This window comes from Lepus europaeus, chromosome 18 (genome assembly GCF_033115175.1).
Source record: "Lepus europaeus isolate LE1 chromosome 18, mLepTim1.pri, whole genome shotgun sequence".
In the NCBI taxonomy this organism is placed as follows: domain Eukaryota; kingdom Metazoa; phylum Chordata; class Mammalia; order Lagomorpha; family Leporidae; genus Lepus; species Lepus europaeus.
The window spans coordinates 24494229-24516393 of NC_084844.1; the positions used below are offsets into that span (position 1 = coordinate 24494229).

General features: G+C 44.3%; 1 protein-coding gene across 1 annotated transcript in view; it reads right to left on the reverse strand.

Annotated features, from left to right (window-relative positions):
- SKAP1 (src kinase associated phosphoprotein 1) overlaps window positions 1–18915 on the reverse strand; it is a 269723-nt gene extending 250808 nt beyond the window's left edge. Inside the window, exons 1-2 of the mRNA XM_062175070.1 lie at window positions 18897–18915; window positions 18526–18631 (exon numbers count right to left, since the gene is read on the reverse strand). Coding sequence (XP_062031054.1) covers window positions 18526–18631; window positions 18897–18915 — 125 coding nt within the window. The remainder of the gene's footprint in view (window positions 1–18525; window positions 18632–18896) is intronic.
- Between the last annotated feature and the right edge of the window lie 3250 nt (window positions 18916–22165).

Sequence of the window (22165 nt, forward strand, 5' to 3'; positions counted from 1 at the left end):
CAAATCAATCACATTTCAAAAGTTGAAGCATAAAGCCAGCCATTTAGAATGTCTCTTCTCATAAAGTTCTGAAAAGTGGTTTGGTCACCAAATTGTGTATATCACCTACATGCAGAACTTTGCATACAATTACACCTCAATAAAGCTGGAAAATAAAATAAGGCGCAGGAGATCTGTCTTCCTTCTCTGGGCAGAGAACATGAGCAACTCTGACACTGTTATCTTTCCCTGCGTAGCAACCATCTCCTGCTTCCTGGAGGCCTCAGTCTTGGTGCCAAAGACCTATGTGCTGTCCACAGCCCCCTGCTAGCATACCCCTCCTCAGCTCTCTTCTGCTTCACCTATCTATCTATCCTGCTTTACCCACTCCCCCAATTACCTACCTGTCTTCCCCAACCCAGTCAACACTCATTTCTATTACCTGCTTCTATCCCATCTTTTTAGACAGAGCTCTCATTATTCCCTTCTACCCTTCTACCCACTACATAGAAATCATCCTTTGGTTTCCAAACACACCTACGCTTCATCTTCTCTGCATAGCTGCACATGGCACTTTTTTTTTTTTTTTTTTTGACAGGCAGAGTGAACAGTGAAAGAGAGAGACAAAGAGAAAGGTCTTCCTTTGCCGCTGGTTCACCCTCCAATGGCCACTGTGGCCGGCGTGCTGCGGCCGGCGCACCGCGCCGATTCGAAGCCAGGAGCCAGGTGCTTCTCCTGGTCTCCCATGGGGTGCAGGGCCCAAGCACTTGGGCCATCCTCCACTGCACTCCTGGGCCACAGCAGAGAGCTGGCCTGGAAGAGGGGCAACCGGGACAGAATCCGGTGCCCCGACTGGGACTAGAACCCAGTGTGCCGGCACCACAGGCGGAGGATTAGCCTGTTGAGCCATGGCGCCGGCCTGCACATGGCACTTTTATATGCAAAGTGTCTCAGCAAAAACCCATTCCTTTCAACCCATGATGCCAACTCACACATGAAGGTGTCCCATAGCCCACCAACCAGAAGTGACTCCCTTTTCTGGGCTTTCGCAGTACTTCTATCTATGTGGACCTCTTCTAATGCTTTTATCGTAATATATCTTAAAATACAGTTATTTGTATAAGCTTTTTAAATCTTGCCCATCCAATTGTAAGGTCCTTGGGAATACTCGAGCATCTGCTATGTGGTGTGTATTGCATTAGGCTCTATGTACAAAACAATAACCCTACAGGTGAGTATATTATATAATCTTTTGACTTGTCTTGCTCAAAACTATGGGACCTAAGTCATTTTCATCACAAAAATGTTTTGCACATAGTATAGGCTCAATAAACACTTGTTGAACCTATTAATGAGTGAATGAATAAAGTGGCACTATTTTTATGAAGAAATTGAGCCTCAATACGAGAGCTTGCCCAACAAACTGCCAGGGTTGAAATCTCAATTCCAGAACCCCAAGAGCTGTGTAACCCTCAGCAAGTTGATCCCCATTATCCTCAGCCACTGGATTACAACAGAAGCCACCTCCCATACCTGTTTTGAGGATAAAATGAGACAATTGTAAAGTCCTTGGCACTGGGTGGACGTGGTACGTGAGTGATGAATGCTAACGGTGACTGCTGTTCTGAAGTTGCAGCGGCAACAGTCTCAGAAGCCACCAATCTTCCTGAGGAAAATGATCCTCTGCTACTTTTTTTAGATGTATTTATTTTATTTGAAAAGCAGAGTTACAGAGAGGTAGAGACAGGGAGAAAGGTCTTCTTCTTATTTTTTTAAAAGATTTATTTATTTATTTGAAAGTCAGAGTTACACGGAGAGAGAAGGACAGGAAGGGAGAGAGAGAGAGAGACAGAGAGATCTTCCATTCACTAGTTCACTTCCCAGTTGGCTGCAACGGCCAGAGCTGTGCCGATCCGAAGCCAGGAGCCAGGAGCTTCTTCTGGGTCTCATGTGGAACCAGCGCCCATACAGGATGCCAGCACTGCAGGCAGCAGCTTTACCTGCTATGCCACAGCGCCGGCCCCCCTCTCTTACTTTTATAAGCCTCAGTGTCCTAGCACTGGCCATTCCAGTGGCTCCCCAAGCATACTGGCTGTTGAATGTCCTCAGCGCACCATTTCAATCAAAAGTTCGAAGGAAACCATTGACGAGGACTAATATTGCTGAACTGTCCAGGTGAACTTGTGTATTTTAAGAGAATCTGGGGCCTAAGAACTCTCTCAATGGTGAAACTCCAGGCATGTAACAAACTGAAATCAAACACTTTAGGCCCTCTGGACAAGATATCTGTGGGCCATGGGCTCCATGCTGGCTCTATTCATGAGTCCGGTCCCTCGGCGGCCCAGGCACTCCTTGAAAAATACGGATACAAGCTCTGTGACACTGTTTCCTTCACCTGGCTGTGTGCCCACCATAGACAAATGGCCAATACATATTAGTTAAGTAAATGAACTGCTTCCGGTCTGTGATCCTCACTCTGCTTTTAGTTGACTCCATTTCTCTTTATGATCAACATAAAAATCAATCACGGTGACTGATGTTTTGAGGAGGAAGTGAACGGTTTACTCAAGCACTGTCACTTGGGGAAAGTGGTCCGACACATACAAATGTTTTACTGAGTGCACACAGAGCGTGTAGATAATCCTTGTCTAAAGAAGCATCCGTCCTGTGTCGGCTCAGTGCGGTTCAAAGAGACAACAGCTAAGACATGGAAGTTGTTCTCAGTCAGTGATACCTCATCTGATGAAGACCTTGAGAGTGAACTTCCTTTAGTTTCAAAAAAAAAATTTTTTTTTTAGAAAAATCATCAATTACTCAAAGGACTGCTGTATTTCAAATAGCTCAAAAATGACTTCACTTCTGTGCGCCTGTGTTTAGGCATAGCATAAAACACCTCTGAATACAGCTGTTTATTTGTGCAGATGTGACCCAGGCCAGGCTGCAGAATTAAAGCCCAATCCCCTCTTTCCACGTCTCTCCTCCATTCGGTGCCAACTCCTGGAAATCAAACACCTTTCGGCTCTTAAATCCCTGGTCCTTGTTAAGACTCCGATATCAGTAAGTTACGAGTGAATACCAATTCACTGTAGAGGGTTGGAAAACACAAATAAACAAGGAGGAGGAGTTAACAATCACTCAAGGGAGGACTGGGAAAGGCTGGTGAACAGGAACCCAGCTACAGTGAGGAGGAAGCAGCCGTGGTGTTCTGCCCCACAGCCGGGCGACTACAGACACTGATGAAGTGCTGGACGTTTTCCTACCAAAAAGCTAGAAGGCAGGATTTTTAATTTTCCACCACAAAGAAACGAATATTATTTGAGGAAAGTTATATTTACTTTGATTTCACTATTATACTATGCATACACAAAACATTACATGGGGCCTCATAAATATGTACAACTTCTATGAATCAGTTAAAATGCTTTTTTAATTTAATAACTGAAACTCCACTTGACAGGAATCATTGCCTTTAACATATTATGTATATATATTATATTATTATTATATATTATATATAATTTATTGTATATTATATTATATATATATTTAAAGATTTACTTATTCACTTGAAAGTCAGAGTTACATAGAAAGAGAAGGAGGGGCAGCGAGAGAGAGAGAAAGGTCTTCTATCCGCTGGTTCACTCCCCAAATGGCCACAACAGCTGGAGCTGCCAGGAGCCAGGAGCTTCTTCCGGGTCTCCCACATGGGTGCAGGGGCCCAAGGACTTGGGCCATCTTCCACTGTTCTCCCAGGCCATAGCAGAGAGCTGGATTGGAAGTAGAGCAGCGAGGACTCGAACCAGCACCCATGTGGGATGCTGGCACTGCAGGCGCCAGCTTTACCTGCTACGCCACAGTGCCGGCTCTTCTGGCGTATGTGTTTCAGGCATTTTTCTCTGTGAGACTCTATGTATATTTTGCAGCATGCTTTCCATTTCTAGTATTTTCCATATCCCATATCAACAAATCTTTGACAGCATGCATGATTAAACTGAAAAGTGCTCTCTCAACAGGATGTAGGAGAAGAAACTGCAACGGGGACAGACTTGAGGCAGAGAATGAGAAAAGCGAATTTTTGCGGTGCTCAGGTGAAACCCTGGGCGGCGGACGCTGAGCCAGGAACAATCAGAACAGAAGTGAGAAGCCTGCTTCAGGATGAAGACTGAGCAGGCCTGTTGATGGTTCAGGGAATGACGAGAAAGGAACCGGGAATGACTCCCAGGATCCTGCCTTGGGGGCCTGGGCTTGGGGAAGCAGAAGGAGACTTCAGAGATGAGCGGAACGTGAACAACCTGAGCTCAGCTTGAGCAAGTTAGGACTCCTCTGGCCACAAGCAACAAAAAACCTGAACGACAAGGCTTTAAACAAGTGGAGGTTGAGTTTTCCCACAAAATAGGAAAAGCTAGAGACAGGCGGCTCCAGAGATGATGTGGAATCCAACCATGACAAGAAGGTCCCAGGACTCCCCAGCTTTCTGCTCTAACGCCTTAAAACTGAGCAGTGTCTGAAGGGGGCTGCTGCATCAACATACTGTTTGTTACCTTCCGCGTGTAAGACTGTCCCGCAGGAGGTGATCAGAAGTCTTCTTGGGGCCGGTGCTGTGCCGTAAGTGGGCTGAGCCTCTGCCTAGGATGTTGGCATCCATATGGGTACCGGTTTGTGTTCCACCTGCTCCTCTTTTGATCCAGCTCTCTGCTATGGCCTGGGAAAGCAGTAGAAGATAGCCCAAGTGCTTGGGGCCCTGTACAGTGTGGAAGACCTGGAAGAATCTCCTGGCTCCTAGCTTTGAATCAGTGCAGCTCTGGCTGTTGTGGCCATTTGGGGAGGGAAACAGTGGATGGAAGACCTTTCTGTCTTTCCCTCTCTGTGTTTGCAGCTCTAGCTCTCAAATAAATAAATAAAATAAGTCTTCTCTTTCTATTTCTTTGGCCAAAACCACTGGCCAAGCAGAGTGTCTTATCAATCAGGGGCTAGTAAAAGGGTGAGTTTGAGGTGTGTGTGAGACACCCAGAGGGGGCTATCCAACATGCTATCTTTTTTTTTTTTAAAGGCAGAGTGGATAGTGAGAGAGAGAAAGACAGAGAGAAAGGTCTTCCTTTTGCTGTTGGTTCACCCTCCTCCACTGCACTCCTGGGCCATAGCAGAGAGCTGGACTGGAAAAGGGGCCACCAGGACAGAATCCGGCACCCCGACCGGGACTAGAACCCGGTGTGCCGGTGCCACAGGCAGAGGATTAGCCTAGTGAGCCGCGGCGCCGGCCTATCCAACATGCTATCTGTCAAAGATGAGACACAAGACTCTGGAGAGAATATCACTGCATAGGACACTATATTTTTCTTAACATTAGAGACACCATGCACATTTACATAATGAGTGGAGAGAGAGAATACGGAGGGAAAAGTTACATTTAAGAAAGGACAGTGGGGGCCGGCGCCGTGGCTCAACAGGCTAATCCTCCGCCTTGCGGCGCCGGCACACCGGGTTCTAGTCCCGGTCGGGGCACCGATCCTGTCCCGGTTGCCCCTCTTCCAGGCCAGCTCTCTGCTGTGGCCTGGGAGTGCAGTGGAGGATGGCCCAAGTCCTTGGGCCCTGCACCCCATGGGAGACCAGGAGAAGCACCTGGCTCCTGCCATCGGAACAGCGTGGTGCGCCAGCCGCAGCGCGCCAGCCGCGGCGGCCATTGGAGGGTGAACCAACGGCAAAAGGAAGACCTTTCTCTCTGTCTCTCTCTCTCTCACTGTCCACTCTGCCTGTCAAAAATTAAAAAAAAAAAAAAAGGACAGTGGGGCAGCGGTAAGAGTGAAGATGACAACTGTTGAGTCTACACTATAGCCTATGGCTAGTGTGGGGAGGGCCTCTAGACTCAAAAGATGGGCTGGAGCCGAAGGCCTGTAAAGCCACAAAGACAACCCTTAAAGGGGAAGGACTCGGGACAAGGCTGAGTAGGAAAAGTCTAGAACAGCAGCAAGGAGCATGAAGAAGGCCAACAGCACTTCTGGGAAATGAGCACGTGCTCTGTGAGCTGACTGCAAACAGCTCAGCATCCTGCGGTAGGGCCACGTTGGAGCTGGGCGAGGCTGAGGACACAGAGGGCTTGACGGCAACAGGACGTGGGTTGTAGGAAACAGAGGTTGTCAGGAAAGGTTTGAGACGGCCCAGATGAGGAGGTGCAGAACGACAGGGAGCACGGCGGCCAAGGGTGCATGGGTCACCAAGACGGCCAGAATGACAGCACCCACGCTCCAGCAGGACTCCAGTGTGCGTCGGCAGTCCTGCAGCCTTCGATCACAGTTCTAACTAGAACGTTATTATAGGAGCTATTTAAAGAGATGGATACAAATGGCTTTTAACCCCTCACACTCAGTAAAAAGAAAGTTCCAAATGTCTGGAAAATAATATATATGGGGCTAGCTACTGAACAGTCACGTTCTCAATATGGAGGGCTTTTCATTATTCCAAGGTCTAACCTGGGACCTAAAAATACTTAACAGCTTTTCACTATCCATTCTATTAACATCCTTGAATCCACACTGAATGCCGGCAGCAGGCTTGACCTTCTTAAACAAACACACACACACACACAAATAAGACACCATCATGCCTTTAAGGAACATGTATTTGGAGTTCCAAGAACTTGAACTGAACATGAATCCGATGTGTCTGATGTGTTAGGGAGTGTTTCTCAAGTGTTAATGTGCACGCAGATAATCGTGGGACCTTCCTAAAATGCAGATTCTGATTCAGTGGATTTGATTCAGCGGAGCCTAAGCGTCCGCATTTCTAACAGGTCTCGGTGCTGCTGCTGTGGCTGGTCCATGCCAAGATTCCACTGGTAGTACCACAAAGCTAAAGCCTAGCAAAATAGATTCTTTGCTCTATCTTTTTTATTCCTAGTGCCCTACAGAGTCCTGAAAAATTTCCCCCTCTTTCTTGTTAACCCTCCTACCCAGTATCCATTTTTCTAATAATAATAACAACAACAACAATGCAGGAGGTAGGGCTGAGGGAGGAGGAGGTCGGAAAACCTCGCAGGGGGCTTGTTCGTTTAAGTAACTCTTAGCCGTCCACATTGCTTTCATGAGCATGTCAAACACCTATTCTGTGTGATTGAAAGCTTCTGTGGAACCTCGAATACTTCAAAGAGGGCACCTAAGTATTCAGTAAAAGAATAAGAGAGTAGGAACGCCAATTAATTCTAGTTATGCCATATGGCAGTACAGAACACTGGCCGGAACTTGAAAACTCAATTTCACTAGAGTCTTACTTATTCTGAATTTTAATCATTTTAGGATCAGCAAGCATATGCCTACCAACCTGCTCCATTTACACAAAATTCCAAAGCATAATCACACTGCACACTCAAAAATGATTGGTTTTTCCCCAGTGGACTTGAAATTTCTCTCCTACCAGATACTCCAAATAAAGTAGCTGCTGACAGCTCCTGTTCCATCTCCTCGTTAAATAAAATCTTCAAACAGTTCTTCCTTTAACAAATAGTATCTCTGGCTTCTCTACCGTTTTCTTCAGTGGCTTGCAATATTGCACGAGCGCCGCCCTGCCTGGCCCGGGATTCCGCAGCCCCGGGGCTAGTTCAGGGGCTGACCCTTCTGCCCCTGTGGACTCCCTTCCCTCCGCAGGCTGCCACATCCTCCCCATGTCAGCTTCCCAGGATGGAGACGTCGTCAGCTTCGGCACATTCTCCATCTCCTGCCTTCTGAGAGCTCAGATACTTTCATCTCCTGCACATCTAATAATTTCAAGATAAGGACAGAAAAATCAGTTCTTGTTTTGTGAACTTTTGTCTCTAGTGCTTGAGAGACTGTCCTAATATCCCCTGAACATGTTTTAGTGATAACATTTACTGCACTAGGGCCAAAATGATTTTCTGCCACTTTCAATTCTAGTTCAATAAAAGAATAAGAGCTTTGTTTCTAACCTCTGTCATTTTTAATACCATAAAATGATTTAAAAAATGTAAAATTGAGTTCCATTTCCTACTGGACTACCAATCTCATATTAGCTTTCCTTTTATCAAATTTATGAGAAAAGTCAGAAATTGCCTTTCCTTTAAAAAAATCAAAATTTCAGGATCTCCTGGGTAGAATGTTTGAATTGAATTTCAGCTCTCAATAATTGCTGGCCTAGAAGTTCTAAAGAAGTATAAAGTTAGATACTTCCTGTTATTTTCGTCAGAAACAAAAAACTGGAGGAGTGTTCCTGAGGTCAGTAAAACACAAAAATAAGGTTATTTCTAGAAAACAATCATCCTAGAAAACCCCACAAATATGAATGCATGGTTGTATTTCCAAATTGAGGAAGTCTACGGTTTTGGAAATGCAAAGTCAAGCCAATCATATAGTTTTGGCAACATTATGAGTTGGTCCCCCTTTTCCACGAGTTCTGCACTTAAGGATTCAACCAATGACAGAGGAAAAACATTCAGAAGGGGTGGGCACTGGGGCACAGTCGGTTAATCCTCCTCCTGCAATGCTCACATCCCACATGGGAAGCGGTTCTAGTCCCGGCTGCTCCTCTTCCGATTCAGCTTTCTGTTATGGCCTGGGAAAGCAGCAGAAGATGGCCCAAGTGCTTGGGTCCCTGCACCCATGTGGGAGACCCGGAAGAAACTCCTGGCTCCTGGCTTCAGATTGGTCCAGCTCCAGCCATTGCAACCGCCTGGGGAGTGAACCAGCAGATGGAAGACCTTGCTCTCTGTCTTTCCCTCTCATTGCCTATAACTTTACCTCTCAAATAAATAAGTAAAATATTTTAAAAAGAAAAGAAAAAATATTCAGAAAAAAATGCATCCATGTTGAACATGTTTAGACTTTTTTTCCTTGTCATTCCTTAAACAATATAATGTAACAAATATTCACATAGCCTGAACATTGTTCAGATATTATAAGTCACCGAAAGATGATTTAAAGTATATGAGTTGATGTGTGTATGTTATATGCAAATGTTTACCATTTTATATAAGGAACTGGAGCATCCAAAGATTCTGGTATCCTCAAGGGGTCCCGGAACCCCTGAGGGATGATGTGTCAAGGAAATTTTCGAATATGCATAGAAGTTAAAAGAACACTCACCTATACATACCCACACCTGAGATTCTAGGACTCACATGCTGTTCTATTTGCTTTATCACATACTTACCTACTCATCCATCCATTCATCCACCTTATTTTTTTGATACATTCCAAAATAAACCACACCCATTAGTATACTCCAACCCTAAACACTTCAGTAAGCATGTAATTAACTAGGCTTCAATATGTGTTTAAGTTATCATAAACCAATAATTTTTGAAAGATGCTGCTTCATTTTTTTAATGGCTTAGCTAAGTAAACTAAGGAATCAATTGTGAATTATAGATCCTAATATTTTATTAATTCTGTTCCTTTGAGTAATTTTTAAATGTTCGTTTTCCCATCAATACAAGAAAAAAGGCACTTGGAAGACATGGTAGAAGATATCAATTACCAAACAGTAAAAGGGGCTTTGTGGTTACGGCAGATTTCCTAAAGGAAAGTCACTCACTAATATAACTTGGGGAAACAGCTAATTGGAGACTAGAGAGGCATAAAGTTTTCTATAAATTAGAATGAAAACCTCAACAAAGCTCACAAACTCAAGAGGGAGCTTGACCTTGAACATTTAAATCATAACACTTCTTACATCAGCCACATTGTACCTACGATAAAAACTAAGACCCGGACTATCTACGATGGGGTCACTCCAAAGTAGTTGCTTGAGACTGGAACTTTCCTGGTTTGCAGTGCTGTGGTATCACTGGTTTATCAACTCCCTGGTAACTGTCTGTCTACAGTAAGAGCTGCCCCTTCCTTTATGAGCAGCTTGTTTCCCTACACTGATTTTTTTTTTTTTCTTGGAAGATTGGCCCTGCAAGGGGCCACCCTTTGAAGCCTCAAGAATCAAAGCTACTGCAAAGCACTGCTGAGAGTTTTGAAAGAAATATGAAGAAACTACATCAAACCAGGGCGCTGGACTGAGAGCTTCTCCAACAGGTCAGCAGTCGGTCTGTAAAGTATTCCCATTGCCAAGGAGGTAGTGACATCTTGTGTAGATCGAAAACTACAGCCCTAAGATAGCTCATTTCCATTTTAAATGCACAGGAGTTAAACATGGAAATCCAGCACTCGAGAAGTTCCTGTGGGATTGATTTTTCTCCCGTCTTCTCTGAGCCCGTTGCCGAGCGTGATAAGCGGACCGCATTTCATTATCAACCCTGCTAGCACTGCACTTCGGGGAGACTGGATGAGGCTGCACAGTGGGAGACAAGAGCCAGCATCCGAGGAAGAAGCAATTCACATGGTGCCATGGTAAAATCCCCTGTTAGGCCCAATGCATTTTCAACAGAACCATGAAATAAAATAAATACCCAAGGAAATGAAGCTTCCTGCATCATTTTCCAAATAAGAAACAAAATCATAGCAACACAACAAAACAAACCTAATAGAGGTTTCAAGGTTTGGTTGGTAATGTTTGCATTTTCGTAACATCTATAAAGCAAAATAAAAGAATTCCAAATACCATTCGGGGAGGCAATTTAAAACGGAAACGTAAGATCATCATTAGGGGAATCTTCAAGTGACTCAATGTTGCAGAAATAACATCAGAACAAAGAGCCTGGCTGCTGACCGCTGACCCAGTGCTCTGGCATTTTCCTCCCTCTGCTCCAGTTTCACTGTAACCCAGAAAGAGGATACAGGGTGGGTCTGTATCAGAAACAAGAGAAAACATGCAAACCATAGCAAAACCACAGCCAGGAAGGCCCCAAGCCACAGGGTTCCTGGGAATCCACAAACAGATGAGTACAGGGAGGCATTTTTTCATTGGCTTTCTGTAAGCAGAGAAAATAGCATAGCTCTGGGACAAAAAGACCCGCTCGGATCAAACGAGACTTAGAATCAAAGCCAAATCGAATGGTGGTAAAAACGAAGACAGTGATTTCATACAAATGATCTTTCCATACAATGTCTGAATAACAAACAGAAAAGATTCGTGTGGTAAGGACTTTCTGAGACCAGGACAGATCCATACTGAGTAAGACAATGAGAACGTGTACAAGTGATAATGATGGCAAAAACTCTATTAGGAGTAAGGCGAATTTCCGTGACCTAACTGTGTGGTGAAGGAGTAGTGCCGAGCTGATTAAAGATAACTAATGGGTTGGTTAGCACGACTTGAACAGTGCAATCTCAGTGACCAGTCAGCCTCCTAGGTCACGTTTCAAAATTCCTTTTCACTCTTCGTACTAGGAAGAATTATACATGACCCAGTTTCACAAGTGAAGTAAAATTCTGAGGGCATTTTCAGGGCCAGCACTGTAGCATAGCAGGTTAAGCCACCGCCTGCAGCACAGGCATCCCATGTGGGCACTGGTTCAAGACCTGGCTGCTCCACTTCCGATCCAGCTCCCTGCTAATGTTCCTGGGAAAGCAATGGAAGATGGTTCAAGTGCTTGGGACCCTGCACCCACTTGGGAGACCTGGAAGTAGTTTCTGGCTCCTGGCTTCGGACTAGCCCAGCTCCAGCCATCACAGCCATTTGAGAAGTAAACCAGTGGATAGAAGACTATTCTCTCTGCCTCTCCCTCGCTATAACTCTGCCTTTCAAATAAATAAACAAATCTTAAAAAAAAAAAAAAGTGCATCTTCAGAACAGACATTTACCCTACGTGTGACAGGCCCACGTCCGATATCAGAGTGCCTGGCTCTGGCCCCTTCTCCTGCTTCCCACCATTGCAGACCCTGGAAGGCAATTATTTGAAGGGTGGCTCAAATAATTGGGTTCTTGCACCCACATGGGAGACCTGGATTGAGTTTTGGGCTCCTGTATCTGGCTCTAGCTCAGCTCCACCCGTTGAGGGCATTTGGTGAGTAGACCAATGGATGAAAGTTGTCTGTTTCTGTCAGATTGTCTGTTTCTCTCTTTCTCTCTCTGCCTCTCAAGTAAAAAACAGATGCATTTTTTTTCTGACCATCAATCTAAAATCTTACAACTACAAAACTTAAAATATCATTAGCACATTTGTATTATTAAATATTTACTCTGAACCACGAAGGGCTGGGCTTATTATTACATAAAAAAACTAAGACAATTTTCTCTCTTTTTTTTTTTTTCTTGACAGGCAGAGTTAGACAGTGAGAGAGAGAGATAGAGAGAAAGATTTTCCTTCCGTTGGTTCACCCTCCAAATGGCTGCTACAGCCGGCACGCTGCGCCAATCCGAAGTCAGGAGCCAGGTGCTTCTCCTGGTCTCCCATGCGGGTGCAGGGCCCAAGGACTTGGGCCATCCTCCACTGCCTTCCCAGGCCATAGCAGAGAGCTGGCCTGGAAGAGGAGCAACCGGGATAAAAATCCGGCGCCCCGACCGGGACTAGAACCTGGTGTGCCGGCGCCGCAAGGCAGAGGATTAGCCTAAAAAAGTTGTTTAAAAGAAATTTATTCATTCAAGTGTTTCTTCAAAAGAATCTACCCATTAGCATAAAAGTACTAACATATTATTATAATTCAGAGTTACATAAAATATTTGGGGGGATCCCAAAGTGAGATGCTTCTGCCCACCACTACTACCGAAACAGCTGAGTGTAAAAAAACAAACAAACAAAAACAACGGATCAAGCTAATCCTGGAACTTGCACCAAATCCTGGTACCCTTATAAGTGAAGGAATAAATGCAGTAATTTATTAGTATAAAAGCAAAAGGAGAGCTACCTATTTCAAGGCTGCTCTGAAAGGAGACTGGCCATGAAAGAATGCACACTTGTTTTCCAGGTCTTAAACCAGGGCTGGGGAACATCTTATACCTGCCAAGGGCCATCTGGATATTAGTATCACCATTTGCAGGACATACAAAATTATCAGCTTACAAAGTAGCCTGCTACAGATTTATTGAATTGCAAGTCTCACCTGCAATTCCCTCGGCAGGGCCAGACAAAATGATTTGAAGGCCCTTCCATGGCCCTCAGGCTGGACGTTCCACTCCCATCTTAAACGTCCAGCCAAGGCACCGACAGCAGATGACATCACATCAGCCTCAGCTCGCCTGCAGAGCATTTCTAACTACAGGAGCGCTGCCCCTCCTGCAGGAGAAGTAGCATTGCCTAAACTCTTGACTACAATTGTGAAATCTCGGCTGGCGCCTCGGCTCACTTGGCTAATCCTCTGCCTGCGGCACCAGCACCCCAGGGTTCTAGTCCCATTTAGGGTGCTGGATTCTATCCCGGTTGCTCCTCTTCCAGTCCAGCTCTCTACTGTAGCCCGGGAAGGCAGTGGAGGATGGCCCAAGTCCTTGGGCCCTGCACCCGCATGGGAGACCAGGAGAAGCACCTGGCTCCTGGCTTCGGATCAGCGTGGTGCGCCGGCCGTAATGGCCATTTCGGGGGTGAACTAATGGAAGGAAAACCTTTCCTTCTGTCTCTCTCTCTCTCTCACTGTCTAACTCTGCCTGTCAAAAAAAAAAAGAAAAAAAATTATGAAATCTCAACATATATTCGCTGAATAACACTGAACTAGTTCAGAAATTTGCATATAAACTGATGGGTGGAGAGACACCCTGATGTCCCTGCAGGTTTCTGTTTTCTTTCTTCCTTTAAGGATGGCAGACATGGAAAGGGTCTGAAAAAGGAAGAAGTGAATTATTCATCTTTAAGATGTGGGCAAATTATTGCTATGACCTTCGAGCCTTTTCAGAGCCACTGAAACTGGAGTAAGACATACAAGTACCTCCGTTCTTTTTTTTTTTTTTTAATGTCCTGGCACTGAAGCTCTAGAATAAGTAACAAAATTAAAGAAATGCTATGAGTAATTCTCTGAACTTACTAGTAACATATTATACGGATAACTGCCTTTCATTTGAATGCATTTGGGATTTTTAAATTTTTTATTTATTTATTTTTTACTTAAAAGGCAGAGAGAGAGAGAGAGAGAGAGAGACAGGGAGGGAGGGAAGGAGGGATATCTTCTATCCTCTGGTTCACTCCCCAAATGCCTACAATGTCCAGGACTGAGCTAGGTCAAAGCCAGGAGTCCAGAACCTAGTTCAGGTCTCCCACGTGGGTGGCAGGAACCCAAGCACTTGAGCCCTCATCTGCTACCTCCCAGGGTGTGCATTAGCAGGAAGCTGGCATCAGAAGCAGAGCTGGGACTCGAACCAGGTCACTCTGATATGGGGTGTGGGTGTCCCAAGTGACAGCTTAAACGCTGTGCCAAGTCCCTGCCTGCTTCTGTCATTGGAGAGGGGGTGGATTCTAATCTCCACAGCCAACACTTAGGAAAAGTAAAACTCTATAATCAATGATAATGATGTTGTCAGCATACTCCTGTAAAACTCTCGCCCTCCGGAGTTTTGCCAGACTCACTCCTTGTCTTTCCCTTATGTAACACAAAGATAACAGAATTATACATTCTTTTTTTTTTTTTTTTTTTTTTTTTTTTTGACAGGCAGAGTGGACAGTGAGAGAGAGACAGAGAGAAAGGTCTTCCTTTTGCCGTTGGTTCACTCTCCAATGGCCGCCGCGGTAGGTGCGCTGCGGCCGGCGCACCGCGCTGATCCGATGGCAGGAGCCAGGGGCTTATCCTGGTCTCCCATGGGGTGCAGGGCCCAAGGACTTGGGCCATCCTCCACTGCACTCCCTGGCCACAGCAGAGAGCTGGCCTGGAAGCGGGGCAACCGGGATAGGATCGATGCCCCGACTGGGACTAGAACCCGGTGTGCCGTCGCCGCAAGGTGGAGGATTAGCCTAGTGAGCCGCGGCGCCGGCCCAGAATTATACATTCTTAAGCTAAATTTTATTTTAAAACTAAATCCATGTTAAGCTAAAAAGAAAACCCAAAATTCCTCCAAGAAAGTCAGCATTACTTTTATGAGATCTGTCCTCTTGTATCATGTTTCAAGCAGGGCTCCACGCTAGCCACCCACAAGGAGACACGTCCAAGCTCAGCCTGGAGTTTAAATGCCCTGGGTTTGTGGGTTTAGTGCCATAACCCTGTTCCACAGAGTGATTTCTTTATTTCTCTCCATTTCAATGTGCTATAAATCTCCCTGTCTGTTTTCAGAGCTCCTCCAGCATTATTAAGTTTCACAGAAGGAAACAGTACTCCAAGTGTGTTTCCATTGGCTCCGGCCTTCATTTCCAACAGGGAGCATAAATGACTTGTTGTCCCAAAAAGGGCCATCAAGAGAGAATTTATCCCTACCTCGATCATAAAAGTATTCTATTTTCTCTGTCCCTTCCCCCCCCTCAAGGTATCTTTGCTGCCGGACAGCCTCCGCTGAATCAACCATTTAAGAAACCTGCCACCGGGGCCGGTGCAGTGGGTTAATCCTCCGCCTGCGGCGCCAGCATGCATGTGGATGCCAGTTCTAGTCGCAACTGCTCCTCTTCCAATCCAGCTCTCTGCTGTGGCCTGGGAAAGCAGTAGAAGAGGCCCAAGTGCATGGGCCCCTGCACCCACATGGAAGACCCGGAAGAAGCTCCTGGCTCCTGGCTTCGGATTGGCACAGCTCCGGCCGTTGTGGCCATTTGGGAAGTGAACCAACAGAAGGAAGACCTCTCTCTCTGTCTCTCTCTCTCTCTCACTATCTGTGACTCTACCTGTCAAGTAAATAAATAATTTATATATTATATTATATTATACTATATTATATGCATAGTGGATTTCCCAGATTATCCTGCTACAGATTTCTTACCTACCTTCCAAACAAGGGCCAGCACTGTGGCACAGCAGGCTAAAGGCCAAGCCCAAACCCACAGGGTTGGCATCCCATATGGGCGCCAGTTCGGGCCCAGCTGCTCCACTTCTGATCCATTTCCCAGCTAATGTGCCTGGGAAGGCAGTGGAGGATGGCCTGGACGCCTGGGTTCCTGCACCCATGTAGGAGATCTGGAGGAAGCTCCTGGTTCTTGGCTTCGGATTGGCTCAGCTCTGACTGTTGTGGCCATTTGGGGAGTGAACCAGCAGATAGAGGATCTCTCTCTCTCTCTCTCTCTCTCTCTCTGTAAATCTTTCAAAAAATAAAGTAAATCTTAAAAAAATATATCAACTTAGAGTTTTAGATGGATTCCTACCTCTTAAAACGTAACATACCCTTATGATAAAATTGCTTTAATGATTAAAGATGACACTTCCTAAGTGACTTTTGATAATTCTTCTCCTGTCAGTCAGCAGTTTATTTTTTATTTTATTTATTTTATTTTGACAGGCAGAGTGGACAGTGAGAGAGAGAGACAGACAGAGAGAAAGGTCTTCCTTTTTCCGTTGGTTCACCCCCTAATGGCCGCTGCAGCTGGCACACCCCGCTGATCCGAAGCCAGGAGCCAGGTGCTTCTCCTGGTCTCCCATACGGGTGCAGGGTCCAAGGACTTGGGCCATCCTCCACTGCACTCCCGGGCCACAGCAGAGAGCTGGCCTGGAAGAGGAGCAACCGGGACAGAACCGGCGCCCTGAACAGGACTAGAACCCGGAGTGCCGGCGCAGCAGGCGGAGGATTAGCCTATTGAGCCACGGCGCTGGCCTCCAGTCAGCAGTTTACAACACAGTTAACTCTCAAGTTTGATGACTTCCAAATTTCTTTTCCTACCCAGCTTTTTGGGGGAGATACAACCAACACACAGCACAGGGAAATATAGTTGGCGTCTTGCAAGCTTTTGGTACTTTCAAACTCATTTGGATCAGTACACAGAGTGCATAATGAGTCGACCGAAGCAGGCGGCTTTTAGGAGGATTCAGCCCCACAAGGGCCACGTTAACAGGATGATGATTGAATGGGCGGATGCAAAGCAATTTCAAACAGTTTGCCAAAGGAAAGCTTCATTTTTCCTTTTTGTTTTTTGTACAGTATCTTCTTTCTGACTCTTCATTTCCTCAGCGATCTGATAATCATGAAATTCTAAATAAAGTGTCATCTTTCTTGCAACAATGCAATGAGCAGAAAGCTCCCGTCAGCAATGCAGGGGTTTCCCGAAGCTGCACTGATTATTTCCTGAGTGTCGACCCCAGGAACCACACAGAAAGTTCTTTGAGCACAAGGAACCCTCTCCACCCCACAGCAAACACAGCATCTGTGTGTGTGCTGGTGTGCGCATGCTTGTAAAAGCAGGCTCAGGAGGTCATGTGCAGCTGACCACAATGAGTTAACCATAATTTGTCTTTTGTTTATTAATATAAGGTTGAAATTTAGATCTTTCCCAATGTTGTAGTACAAATACAGGAAAGAGGAATTCCTCCTCATGAATATCTGTCTATGCAGAAGCAGTGAGATTGTTTTTGCATTCCTCTCACGGATTTAGACCAATAGAGCCACTGTACGTACACACACAACACACACACACACGTTTTCTCTACAATACAATTTAAAATAATCCCACCTTTATTCTTCATGCTATCTTTACAGAAATCCATAACATGAAGGCAAACGTGGGTTACAAACTAAGCCACCAGGTACAAAAACTAAGCCTAAATATATCTACTAATAAAGTTAACATTACACAGAAGTTTGTTCTCAAAATCCCATTAGCCTATCAAAAATTATAGATATTCCCACTTTTGCAAAAAAGCTCCCATCTTCTGCATTGTTTGTTTCAATTATTCAGGGCAACCCAGGCTGATAATTACACAGTCCCCAGTTGCTGAGTAAAAGTGATGCTTAATTAGCCAGCAGGAAAGATCGATTAAGATCCAGCAGGGCGTCTCGTGAGGGTCTCTCACATTCCTGGAGGGAACAGATTCTGCCTGTGCCCTTCCAAAGGATAAAATTCTCTGCTTCTAAGGCATTTCCATAAGGCTTTTAAAGTAGATGCAAAGAATGGTCAGCCACGCAAGTTCAATTCCAACCATAATCCTGTAGTTGCTCTTCTTTAAGTCCTCAGCTCAGTTATCCTGAATCACATTGCACCAGGATGAAAAGGCTCACGCAGCACCCACTTATCCCCAAACTCTTGCTCAACTGCCACGTTTTAAGCAAGAGGTGGTAAAAAAAAATACCCTGTAAAGGAAACTTGTGATTTCTTCTCTCCCCGGGCAAGTGTATATCACATTCTAAAAAGCACAAATTAGGTCAGGGCCTTATACACAAAAAACTTAATGAGCAGGATATCCCAACCCAGTCCAGTACTAGAATGTTCCAATATGGCCAGAGAATCAATTGGTAAGTCTAGGAGGTCTTATGTTAGGGAAAGAGATGTGGAAGTAAAATCAGCACCAAAGAATCATAATGAAAAAGATCTCACACCATTTGGACAAGCACAGTGCCTAGCTTTCTTTTTCTTAAATATAAAATCATCCAATAAAGGCCAACATAAAACTTCGAAGCTAAAAAGCAGAATAATTATTTAAGGTGATGATTATCAAAACATTTTTACTTTTGTAAACTAACTATGCTGCCTGCCTCCAATTCAGTAAATATTAGTTAAATTTCTACCAGGTATAAAGAATCAAGGTAGGCATGCCTCACCTTGATGATTCACAAGGTATTGAGTAGAACAGTTGTAAAGCTTAAGGGGGATGAGTTTATACAAACCTAGTTCTGATTTGCTGGAAGCCCCGTAGGATATGGTCTCTGTGGTCCCTCGCCACAGCACTGAGGTTCTCATTCCGCAAACCTTCTGCCAGGAAATCTTCAGTATCTGAAAGAAAAGCAAAGTTGGTCAACAGAAAAGAAAAGATAGTAAGGGCAAAAGAGGAAAATCCAAAGGATTAAGAAATTGATACTAGGGGTTGGCACTGTGGTGCAGTGGGCTAAGTAAGCCCTGGCCTGAAGCACCTGTATCCCATATGGGCTCTGGTTTGAGTCCTGATTGTTCCAGCTCCCTGCTAATGCGCCTGGGAAAGCAGCGGAGGATGGCCCAAGTTCCTGGGTCTCTGCACCCACGTGGGAGACCTGGAAGAAGCTCCTGGCTTCCAGCTTCATCCTGTCCTAGCCCCAGATATTGTGGCCATTTGGGGAATGAACCAGCAGATGGAAGATCTCTCTCTGTGTGTCTCTCTGTCTCTCTGCAACTCTGCCTTCCAAATAAACAAATAAATCTTAAAAAATAAAAAAGAAATGGGTATTGTTTTCTCTTTAAAAAACTATAGTTGCACAAAAATATAAATGTATTTAATGCCACAGAATTGTACACTTTTTTTTTTTTTTTTTTTTTTTTTTTTTTTTTGGACAGGCAGAGTGGACAGTGAGAGAGAGAGAGACAGAGAGAAAGGTCTTCCTTTTTGCTGTTGGTTCACCCCCCAATGGCCGCTGTGGCCAGTGCACCGCGGCCGGTGCACCGCGCTGATCCGAAGCCAGGAGCCAGGTGCTTCTCCTGGTCTCCCATGCAGGTGCAGGACCCAAGGACTTGGGCCATCCTCCACTGCCTTCCTGGGCCACAGCAGAGAGCTGGACTGGAAGAGGAGCAACCGGGACAGAATCTGGCAAACCAACCGGGACTAGAACCTGGTGTGCCGGCGCCGCAGGTGGAGGATTAGCCTATTAGCCACAGTGCCGGCCCAGAAGTGTACACTTAATAGTTAAGATAGTGAATTGTATATTATGTAGATTTTATCAGAATAAAAGACTAAACTATATATCTACCAATGACATGTTCTAATAACCCAAGACCTTCTGAATTTAGAAAGCTATGCATGTCATAACCATAAGAAATAACCATTTTTTAAACCATTCTAAAGAAAAATTTACATATTAATTATCACTGATAGCAGAAGATACACTGTCAACCTCATGGACACATAAATTTTACAAATAAGCTACAGAAGGTCACAGGCCAATAGAAGCTAGAAAGAAATACCAATAAATAGAGCTGAAATAAGAAACAGAGCTGAATGCAAACTCAAGAACAGAAAGGGCAGGCATTCAAAGAAGAAGCATTAATTAGCAGATACATCATCAATGAAAATGACAATGCAGCCAAGTGAAGGAACTCAGATGGAAAAGAAAAATGTGTCCAAGATAAGGAAACCGCAATTAATGTGAACATACTTTATAAAATAGAGACATGATGGAAATACAGAGCACAAAACAAATCATCTTCTGCTGAAGGAAGAAATTGAGGGTTCTACCAATTTTCAAAGACAAAAGTACACTGATGATAATTACAATTGCCAGAAACACTAGCTGCACACTTTTTTCTGCATAAAAGGTTTATCATCATTATATAAATGACATGGTTAAAATGTTCCACCTACAAAAATACCTGTAATGTAAAACTGTGTCAATACATACTATCAAAATAATGTTATGAATTTAAAGAGTTGGGTTACACAGCACTCCTGAAGAAACTGCTTTCCATTCACACCATTTAACAAACCAAAAAAAAAAAAAAATCCTAGATAGCCATTACTAGGACTTTTGATGGTGTACAAAGCACTGGATGTTGAAATTTTCACAAGGGACCACCATCAACATCCAAACTCTGCATCTGGAGCATAACTCCTTTACTGAGTTCCTCCAGGGTCATTTGACTTCTAAAGAATGAGGAAATGGGAAGCTGAACTAAAAGGCAAAAAATAAATGGCATACAAGATTCAACTAATGTAATACATCACATTCATTGATTAAGGACAAAACCACATTCTCATCTTAAGAGACACAGAAGAAGCACTTAATAAAATTCAACAATGCTTCATGATTAAAAATAAAAAACAAAAACCCAGCAAACTAGGAATAGAAGAAAGTTTTCTCAGTCTAATGGAAAGCATTTACAAAAATCCCACAATAACATCATATTTACAGGTGAAAGATTGTGCATCCCTCCTATTCCTAAGATCAGAAACAAGACAAGGATCCTGCCGTTAGCACCAATTAGTGCTGCTAGCCAAGGCAATTAGGAAAGAAAATGAAATTTAAAAGCATCCATATTAGAAAGGTAAAACTAAAACTATTTGCAGATGACATGATATTTTATATGGAAAACCCCGGGAAATCCACTAAAAAACTGCTAGAACTAAAAAAAAAAAAAAGAACTCAGCAAGTTTGCAGGCTAGAAGATCGATGTATAAAAATCAGCTGTTATTTCTATGTAACAAAAAACAAACCTTTTAAAATTCCATTTAAGATAGCATTAAAAAGGATTTAAGAGCCTAAAAATAAACAAAAGAACAAAACTTAAACATTGAAAATGACAGAACATTGGTGAAAGAAATTAATGACAATCCAAATAAATAGAAAGATATCCCATGTTCATGGATCAAAAGACCTAATATTGTAAAGATGGTTATACTACCCAAATTTATCTAAAGATTCAATGCAATTCCTATCAAAATCCCAGCTGGTTTGGTTTGCATAATCTGACAAGATGAGGCTAAAATTCATTTTGAAATTTGAGTAGTCAGAATACCCAAAATTTTTGAAACAGACCAAATTTGCACATTTTCTGATTTCAAACCTTACTACAAAGTTTTGGCAATTAAGATAATATGGAGGGGTTGGCAATGTGGTGTAGTAGGTTAAGCCTCCACCTGCCATGCCAACATCCCATTTGGGCACAGGTTCATGTCCTGGCTGCTCCACTTCTGATCCAGCTCTCTGCTAATGGCCTGGAAAAGCAGTGGAGTGGGACACGTGGATGAAGCTCCTGGCTCCTGGCTTCATTCGGATCGGCCCAGCTCCAGCAGTTGTGATCATTTTGGGGGTAAACCCATGGATGGAAGACCTCTCTCTTTCTCTCTGTCTCTCAAATAAATAAATCTTTAAAAAAAAAAATTGAACAGGCATCAAGATGGACATATGACAAAAGGAAAAAATGAGCATGTTAAAATAAACCTTCATGGCTGGCGCCGCGGCTCACTAGGCTAATCCTCCACCTGCAGCGCCGGCACACCAGGTTCTAGTGCCAGTTGGGGCGCCAGTTCTGTCCCGGTTGCTCCTCTTCCAGTCCAGCTCTCTGCTGTGGCCTGGAAGTGCAGTGGAGGATGGCCCAAGTGCTTGGGCCCTACACCTGCATGGGAGACAAGGAGGAAGTACCTGGCTCCTGGCTTCAGACTGGCGCAGCGCGCCGTCCATAGCGGCCATTTGGGGGTGAACCAACAGAAGGAAGACCTTTCTCCCTGTCTCTCTCTCTCTGTCTAACTCTGCCTGTCAAAAATTTAAAAATAAAAAATAAATAAACTTCACATCTATGGTAAATTTTTGCCAAGTATGCCAAGACAACTCAACAAGGAATAGT